The sequence below is a fragment of the Tupaia chinensis genome, unplaced genomic scaffold (assembly GCF_000334495.1).
Source record: "Tupaia chinensis unplaced genomic scaffold, TupChi_1.0 Scaffold000047_1, whole genome shotgun sequence".
Taxonomy (NCBI): Eukaryota; Metazoa; Chordata; class Mammalia; order Scandentia; family Tupaiidae; genus Tupaia; species Tupaia belangeri.
The window spans coordinates 4,447,561-4,457,193 of NW_006159505.1; the positions used below are offsets into that span (position 1 = coordinate 4,447,561).

Sequence of the window (9,633 nt, forward strand, 5' to 3'; positions counted from 1 at the left end):
TTTTAAAACAGGTTATTCATATGCATGGTAAAAATTCAAAGGACAGAAAAAAGCCACGCCCTTAGTTCCCCTCTGCAGAGGCCCTTGTGTTTTTATTTTTTTTATTTTTTATTTTTATTTATTATTTTTTTTGGGGGGGAGAGGTTTTTGCTGTAGGGCGCATGCACTTGCCAGAAAGACAGAGAGAGACAGAGAGACAGAAAGCGAGAAATCACCCCCCAGGGGGGATTTTTAAATTTAAATTTGATCAGAGAGAGAGAGGGTAAGTGAGAAAACAAGCTTCCAGGTCCAGGACTTGAACTGCAGTTGGTCATGTGAGAGTCCAGTGCTCTTAACCACCACACCATCTGCCAACCCCATGCTCTTATGTTTTTTGTGTATGCTCATAGAGTTACAGTCTGTGCACACACATGAGTGTGCATCATCTCATTCAGGCACTATTACTTTAAATCAGGTACTGTATCTCGTTCAGGCACTATTACTTTAAATCAGGTACTGTATTACTGGCTACTTAAATGCACAGTTGGTTCAGAAGTCATGTTTTTAAGTGTATGCTCTCGGGTAACCTCACAATAGGATTTTAGGAAAGATTCAATATTGGCAGCTAGAAGCCTTGAGTTGGAGCTTGTCTACGGCACATTAGGTATTGTATCCGCAAGCAAAGAAGAAACCGGCTAAAATAGGCAGCATGGAGCTATATTGGTGGGCTCTCCAGTAACCCTAAATCCATGGGACCCTGGGAAACCCAGCTCTGAAATGGACTCTCGGGAAGCCGGCATCAGGGAACATACCCGAGGCTAGGGCTGACAAGCTGTCTGGTCCCCATGTAACCCACTACCAGCCTCCTGGTGAGTGATTTTTCAGCTGTTCTTTTCCTTTGTGTCACTCTTGGGTTCAAAGTCCCAGGTGTGAGCATCGGATTAGCTAAGCTGGTTTCTGTGCCCTAACTGCTGGGCATGGGAAGAAAGATAGCTGGCCCTATTGGCTTCTACAGAGGCAGGGTGCCCAGCCTCATGCCCAGACTCAGTGTCCCTTTTCCCCCAGTAGGCAAGGTGTTGAAGCTGGGCAGTCCAAACTGTGCTGCAAATAGTTCTTGGAACCCACTGTTGGCATGATCGCTGTTGGCAGCACGAAGACAAGTGCTGAAGCCTTTCCTGGAACTCATCAAAAGGCTCTGAAGAGTTAGGTTCTGGTCATTAGGAGTCCTTGGCAGCTGGTGACAGGGATCTCAAACAGGAGCTGAGAGCTGCTTGACTGATCAGATTGCCCATTGGGCACGGAGAAGACCTGGTAGTACGGATCTTGGAGCGTAGACGCAGAGGCCAAGTGAGGATCAGGGACTGAAAGAACAGCCAGTATGGAGAACCAGGTAAGGAAAGGCATGTCGGGTGGGAGAACAGAGGGTAGAGGGATTTGTGGAAGTCTGCCCCAGATAAAAGCTGAGCTTACAGACCTCCACCCTGTGGCAGTGGCTGCCGGAAAACACAGCAGTGCGATCAACTGTAGACTGCTGCCCGCAACTATGCCCTCATCCCTATGTGTAGGGTCAAGAAATGCAGCTACAGACCCCAGCTCACTACGTCCGGTCAGCTAAACTTTCCCACTCCTAGCTGGGAAATTACGGCCATGAGGATGTCAGAGCTGTGGTGGGGGTGAGTGCGGGTCATCTTTCTCTGCCAAGTGTTTTACCACAGAGGGTCAGGAGGTCACAGGGAAAAGCTGAGCTTTGCAGAGACTTGGGTTTAGACCCGGCACCAGCCCTGATTCAATGAGAGAGTGACTGGACCTTTCTCATACTCCCATAGTCATCTCACAGGGGTTAGAGATCTAAGTAGCAGGACGTGTTCTGTAGTGCTTGCTGTCTAATACATTACCTCTGTTTGGAGGCATCATAGCATGACTGTCAAGGACTGTCAGTCTTCAAGCCAGACTGTCCGTATTCAACATGGGTCCTCCGCTTCAGAGCAATGTGAGCATGGGCACGTCCAGGATGTCTCTGTTCATCCACATGTAGAATTCTGTAGTCTGACCTGTAGCTAGTGTGCAGTAAGAGTTAGCTGCAAATCCTCTTGGATATCATGAACAACTTCATGAGGACGGCTTCCCCCTCATCCTGATTGTGAGGGCCTTACCACAGAGGCCACCCCCTTCACCCCTCCTGGGAGGCAGGCAGAGCCAGGCAGCCATTAATGGCCACATTCCACGGGGGACGAGTCTCACCTTCCCTCTAGTGATGGTCTCTGAGCTCCGCAGTTGCTGTGTATAAATGCAGCTTTTGTGTTCCCACATAGGGCCTGCCCACATGAATGCAAGGTGCCACCAAGAGTCCTTTTCAACCACAAAGATCGTTTTGCTTAGTATTTTCTTCCTTGGGGACATCAATGTTGATACGTACCCAACCATTCTCTGTGTTATCGATCAAAGCTACATTTATTACATCAGCGACACAACCCTGTGAGAAGATCACGGTCACATAGCCTGAACCCACAGCATCTTAGTGACTCTTCCCAACATCCCTGCGATGGGTAGCTCCCACGCTCGCCTCATCTTCCAGCCAGTTTAACCCTTGCATTACATCTCAGAGCAACATGCAGCTTCTCTTAGGCTTTGAAAAACCTTTAGGATATCTCAAAACTCCCACTTGTAACTGGAGAACAAGTAATATGAGACTCTAGATTGGGAACAACTTAGCTGATCCCAAGTTCTCTTTTTTTTATTTTGGAGTGGTTTTTGCTATAGGGCATGTGTGCTCGCTAGACTGACAGAGAGAGACAGAGAGACAGAAAGCGAGAAATCATCCCCCAGGGGGGATGGCCACGCCACAATCCCTTCTCCTCCATTCTCCTCTCGGGATCTTGGGCATGCACACACACGCGCCTGGTGTGAGTTTTAAGCCACCGGGTCTGGGACGCGAACCATGGTCGACTACATTGGAGTCCAGCGACATAGCCATTATGCTAACTGCTGGTCCCAAGAATTATTTAATTTTGGGGCTGGCAGATGGTTAAGGGTGCTAACCTCCCACATGGCCAACTGTGATTCCAGTCCCAGGCTTGGCGGCTTGCTTTCTCACCCCCCCCCCCCTTGCTCTTTCTCTTTCACTCTCCTTCTTTGGTCAAATTAAAATAAAGTTAACTAAAACAATTCTTTTTTTAAAAAGACTTATTTAATGTTATCTGCTATTATTTTTTAATTTGACCAGAGAGAGAGAAGAGAAAAGGTAAATGAGAAAGCAAGCCATCAAGTCCAGGACTCAAGCCACAGCTGACCATGTGGGAGTCTAGCACCTTAACTACCATGCCACCTGCTGGCCCCCAAGCCCTTGTCTTTTACAAGTAAGAAGAGGAAGCCCCCGTAACTCTGAAATGTAAGTGACACTGGACCTCTGCTGCTTAGGCCTATGTTAGCAGCTCAGCCTAGCCAGGTGCAGCTGGGCCTTTGTCCACCAAGAGGGAGGACCACTGTGCGGGATTCATCCTGTCCTCATTGGCAGGCCACTGGCTGCCTGGACAGCCCTTTGTGTGGTGAGATGGAGCAGCTAGACCCTTTGCATTCTAAATTGCCTAGCAAGAGCAGCAGAGCTCCCCTGGCCTTTAACTGAGGCAGTTTTTGCTTTTCTGAGGGATGGGAAGGGAGGACTAGACAGCAGTGGAACCACTTTCCCGTGTGGGGGTGGGGAGAGGGACAGAGGATATGGATCTCTTGCTTCCTGGTTTTATCTTCACATACCTGGAAAAATACTCATCCCTAGTCACCACTTGGCTCTAGTGGACGCTCCCATTTTTATATTTTAAGACATTTTACAAATAACTTACAGAACTAAGAATTAAGGAATAATGAAAAACAATGTTGCACATTTTCACAATTATTCAAGTATTCAAAAATGTTCATTTTAGTTTTAACACTATTGCGTGAAATTATGCTGTTTACTGTCAGCAGCGTAACTGGAATGTAGAGAATGCCTCCTGATCCCTGGTTTCAGGCTTCACAGTTTCAGTTATCTGTAGTTAGCCTGGGGCTGAAAATAGGTGAGCTCAGCACAGTAAGACATTTTAAGAGACAGAGAGGGAGCGACCCTATTTGCATAACTTATATTATAATCATCCTATTTTATTATTAGGTTCCGTTGGTAATCTTTCAGTGTGGGGCCTCCACCTCACTCCCCTCCCCCCACTGCCATTATCAGCTGTGTCCAGATGGTCATGGACTCCCTAATCTGGGATAATCGGCAGGTCGGAGCTCAGCTGGGACCCAGTCTTTGTGCTGTATGTGTTGGGCCAGCCCCTGCTGGAGTGACCCTACTGACGAGCCAAACCCCGGGGCCTTGGAAGATGGCAGGGGTGGGAGGCTGGCCCGTGCTCCATGTGAGGAGCAGATGATAGCTTCTCTTCAAAAGGCAATCTGTGTGCAAATGAGGAGGAGCCCCCAGATGGGACCTGGCCAGCTCCTGCAGGCCTCAGGGCTACAGGCACAGAGCCTAGGCAGCGCCTGGACCTCAGCCTCAGCCTCACAGGATCCGGCCTTTGTTCCCCTTCTCTCCTCCTCTGAGTTCACCCTTCCCTATCCAGAGAGTTCTTTCACACATGAAATAGTTCATAGTTTTTTATATTTTTTTAATGCCTACATTGCGCCAGCTGGAGGTGTGATTAAGGCTGCTGGATCCTATGTTGTCTACTGAGCAGTTTGAGTCCCAGACCCAGTGGCTTGAAAAACATACTGGATGCATAGGCATTTGTACCCCAAATCTCAAGAATGGAGAAGGAACTGCGATGTGGTCATCCTCCCAGGGAGATTCTCTCTCTCTCTCTCTCTCTCTCTTGCACCAATAAACACAGGTGCCCTAGAGCAAATTTAAAAACAAAACAAAACCAAAACCCACACTGTGCTAATAAAGTAAAAAGGTACGTGTAATGGTCTGAATGGTGCTGTCCCTCCAAAGTCACGTCAGAACCCAGTATCCAGGGTGACTATTACTAATAGGCGTGATCTTCGTGGAGGTGATTAAGTCACATAGGAAGTGAGGGTGCAGTCCTCGTAAGTGGGGCTAGTGCCCTTCTGAGAGGTTGGGGGAAACTGCCTTGCTCCTTTCTGCCAAGCGAGAACACAAGAAAACACCATCTAGCAGAGAGCCCTCACTAGAGCAACTGGAGCCTGAATCTTGGACTTCCCGGCATTCAGAACTGTGGATGTGGGATCCTGTGTTCATAATGACTCAGTCTAAAGTGTTTCGTGATAGGAGTCAGACTAAGCGGTAGGACGTCACATTGTAAAGGATTACAGCAGGGACAGATGAGGGAATCACTTCAGTCAGGCAAGGCAGCTCGATCTGGAACACAGACCCAGTGAGGTTTATTTTTACAAGAAGGGGCATGTACTCTGTAAATATGTCCAGTTATCATGTGTTGATTACTTTATAAAATAAAGATGCTGACAACAAGTGAAGGGTGAGCTCTCTCCAGTCTTTGTCTCCTGGTTCAGACCCTCCAAGTCCGAGTCAGCTGCCTAGGCTCTGGACAATGGTGACGCAGCCGTGGGAGCTGGTGCAGCGCTGCAGGGCTGGCTGGACTTCCACGTGCCCACAGCTGGGATCAAATGTGAGAACCCTGTCGGTGCTTTCCCCGCTGTCATCCCGCCCGCCCAGGACGTAGACCTTTCCATCACATACAGTCACTCCGCAGCTCTCCTGGGTGGACAAGCAGAAAGAAAGACAGTCAACTCTGGGGTCCAGCTGGGGCTTCCTCTGTCCCTAACTGCCTAGGCCAGATAATAGCACCTTGACCCACAGACTGTGACCAGGCAGTCTGGATGACAAAGTGGAAATTGGAGGGACCTGAGTTCAAGCTCTAGCTTGATCCTTTCAAAGCGAATGCCTTGGAAAGCCGCTTAGCCTCTCTAGCTTCAGTTTCCTCTCCTGCAGAGTGAAAATAATAAGACTTTGTTCACAGGGCTGCCTTCAGCGGTAATGGCTGAGGCACATGAAGTAGCGTGCATAGTGCCTGGGATGTGGCGAGCACACCAGGACAACAGTAATGGCCACCTCCACCTCCACCCTCACCACCTAGGGTCTCAGAGAGGCCGGAAGTCTTGGGCTCATAGTCACCGGAGGTCAGAACTGGCAGTGACCACCAATCCAGTCATATCCTGCTTAGTCTCTGGAGAGTCAGGGGACAGGGACAAAGGGACAGATGTGGGGATCACTTCAGGCAAAGCATCTGGACGTGGAGCACAGACCCACTGAGGTTTATTTTTACCAGAAGTGGGGCAGCAAGGAACTTTTGGAGCCACAGGTTCCAGGACCTGGGCTTCCTCTATTATCGCTGGATTAGGGTAATGAAACAAGTCCTTTCCCCACTTCCCACCCCACAGTAGGCTTGTCGGCCTTCAGGGCAAGAAAAACCACTTGGTCGGTTAGACTGACCCCCTACTGCTCAATGCTACAGCCCTTAGGACTGAGGTTCTAGTCTCTGCCTTAACAAAGCCTAATGATAGCCTTGGGCCAGGCCCTCACCCTAAGGCCCGTCTCCTCATCTGTGAAATGTAGGGTTGACTATCACTGTGAGGGCGAAAGCAGAGAACTACGGGAAACCACTTAGCGTGGGCTCACTTCGCACGCAAGCCTCATTCCCTCGGAGGTGCTGAGCCTTATATGTGAATTAATTCTGTTCTGAATAGAACCATGCTGGGGCCCCGTCCAGGAGCCTCCACTTACCACGGGGCTGGGCAGGACAGCAGCCTCCCCCCAGACATTGGTGCCAGGGTGGTAGGTGAAGATTTTGCTCATGAGGCCCCCCACCACATAGATGGTGTCCTCGATGGAGACAGCCTCGAGACACCGCTGTGAGAAGGGTGCTGGCGACTGCAGGCTCCACTGGTCTTCCTGGGGGTCAAAGCACTGCACCTGAGGGGGGAAGGAGCAGCCATAGTGAAGCCTCACCCCAACTGCCCCGCTGACCACACCCTGCCACCTCACTCCCCAGGACATCTGGCACATTTGCCAATGTAACCAGCCTGACCCAGCATTGGGGATGGTGGAGGAGACCACAGTCTTACCCTCAAGGGTTCAGTCTAGTTCTATGCTCTGTCCCCTGTCCTGGACTCCCTGTGTCAAAAGCTCTCTCATCTTTTGAGGTCCTGCTCAAATGTCACCCCAGCCTTAAAGTCTTCCCTGGTGTTCACACTGCCCTCCCACATCACATAGTCTCCTTTGATGGAAAACACAGTAGCCTCATGTAAGACTATTGATATGGGCACTTTTTTTTTTTTTTAAGAGGTTTTTGCTATAGGGTGCGTGCGCTTACCAGAAAGAGACAGAGAGACAGAGAGCGAGAAATCATCCCCCAGGGGGTATGACCATGCCACAATCCCTTCTCCTCCGGTCTCCTCTCAGGATCTTGAGCACGCACACACACACACCTGGCCTGAGTTTAAGCTGCCTGGGACTCGAACTGCGGTCATCTATGAGGGAGTCCAGGGACATAACCATTACGCCACCTGCTGGTCCCAATATGGGCACATCTTCTTGAGCTGGGAAAGGCATATGTCCCAGGAGATGGAGTTTCCTTTGCATTTGTGCTAGAGAGGGGGGTCCTCAGAGCAGGAACCACAGAGATGGATTCTTGGCTGCTTACATCATCAGGCCTCTGCTCCTTGTGCTCAGAGGCCATGGCCAGATGCCAGCTGTGGTGGAATTCCTGCCGCTCTCCACAGGCTGCCTAGGCCAATGGACGGTTTATGATGCCTTTGGCGGTATCTGAGGGTGCATACCTGTATCTAGCTGCCCGCTCACCTTAATTCCCTGCTTTTCTCGACTGTTTTCTTGAAGCCCCCCCCCCCCCCCAACCGAACAGCCTACAAGTCAGTCCTGCATGGGATGCCCTAAATAGGGACCTGTACTGCTGATGCCCACCCAGCTGCAAGAAGGTTTGCTGGAGGAATGGGAGTCAAGGAATAAGTTGAGTTAGGTCCCAGGAACACAAGACTGTGGGGCCATTAGGGGAGGAAGGGAGCCGCCACGATGAAGATTAATTTTCATTCACACACACACACACACACACACACACACAAAAGCCTTAATGTCCAACAATAGGAAACTGGGTCAGAAGACTGTGTTGCTCCACCCAGTGGGCCGGTGCAGACACTGAAGTAACGGCTGTGAAGGGGTCCTGCATGTGGCGTGTGCTCACACTTAGAAGAATAAAAAGCAGAATGCCTTTATTTCACTAACAGAACAAAAAGCATTACAACAGAAGCCAAAGTCAATTCATTGGAAGCCTGGAAGGTAGCACACCAAAATATTCCTAGTTATCTTTAGGTGGGGAAGATTACAGGCGATTTAATTTTTTTCTACTTCTCTGTGTTTTCTAAATTTCAACAGGGAGTGTATATTTTGAATGGAAGAAAAACATTTCAACTAATCCCCCCCCAGCCATAATGTTTAAAAACTATGAAACTCCTTGGATCAGCAGTTAGTGTAATGGCTATGTTGCTGAACTCCCATGTAGCCGCCCGTGGTTCCAGTCCCGGATCTAGCGGCTTAAACTCACGCCGGGCATGTGTGCATGCATGCCCAAGATCTCGAGAGGAGAATGGAGGAGAAAAGATTGAGGTGTGGCCATCCCCCCTGGGGGATGATTTCTTGCTTTCTATCTCTCTGTCTCTCTCTGTCTTTCTGGTGAGCGCATGTGCCCTATAGCAAAAACCTCTCAAAAAAAAAATTTACAAAAAGAGGAAAAAAGAATAATAAAAACTATGAAACTCCTGTGACACCAGCTACGCTTTCAAGTCAAGGTGTGCTCATGTGACTTGGGAGTCATTTCTCTGAAAGCATTTCCTTGCCTGAAATGTGGGGTGACCCTTTTCGGCTGTTGGGGGACTAAGTGAGAAAATGGGCAAGGACACAGAACCGCCCAGTTGGCTTCTGGCATTCAGTAGAGGCTGTTGATACCCTGCAGCCTCCCAAACTGCTTCTGGAGGCCAGCCGGCCGGGGCCCACCTTGTCTGTGTTGACTCCGTCCTGCCTGGCACCCCCGATCACATAGAGCCTGCCCGCACAGGGCGCTATGGCCGCTGAGCTCACCGCCTCCAGGAGGGGTGCCGCGGCCGTCCAGGTGTTGGAGAAGGGGTCGTAGCGCTCCACACTGCGCAGGCGTTGCCGGCCGTCAAAGCCGCCCACCGCGAACAGCTGCAGGTGAGAACACCAGAGGGGTGCAGGTGTCAGACCCCACTCTCGTTCAGGACTAAACTGAACAGGGGCCACCCCAGCGCTGCCTCCAATGGGGCAGCCTCCACTCAGTCATTGAACCTCCCTGAGAGGTTTTCCTCTCATTAACCAGGGATAATGAGACCAGTCCCTAGGATGGGTGTTTCTGAATGCGGATTAGATCTGTAAAACACCAAACAGATGCTTAATATAATAGCTAGTGGTTTATTAAGGGTTTACCACCCCACTTAATGGAGTCTAAGAAGCACTTTTATTTGTGTTTCTAAATTTGTAGCTTACAAAGATAATTGACAGTTTTTTGTTTTGTTTTGTCTTAAGTACTACTTTAAGATTCAAACCTAGTGGGGCAGCTAATGGTGTGCTGGTTAAGGCAGCTGGATCCCACATGACCAACTGCATGGGTCAAGTCCCAG

General features: G+C 49.8%; 1 protein-coding gene across 1 annotated transcript in view; it reads right to left on the minus strand.

Annotated features, from left to right (window-relative positions):
- Positions 1-5,370: 5,370 nt before the first annotated feature.
- The window catches only part of KLHL35 (kelch like family member 35), an 11,988-nt gene continuing 7,725 nt past the window's right edge, over positions 5,371-9,633 (minus strand). Inside the window, 3 exon segments of the mRNA XM_006141148.1 lie at positions 5,371-5,683; positions 6,710-6,898; positions 8,993-9,181. Of these exon segments, the coding sequence (XP_006141210.1) occupies positions 5,495-5,683; positions 6,710-6,898; positions 8,993-9,181 (567 nt within the window). The 3' untranslated portion in view covers positions 5,371-5,494.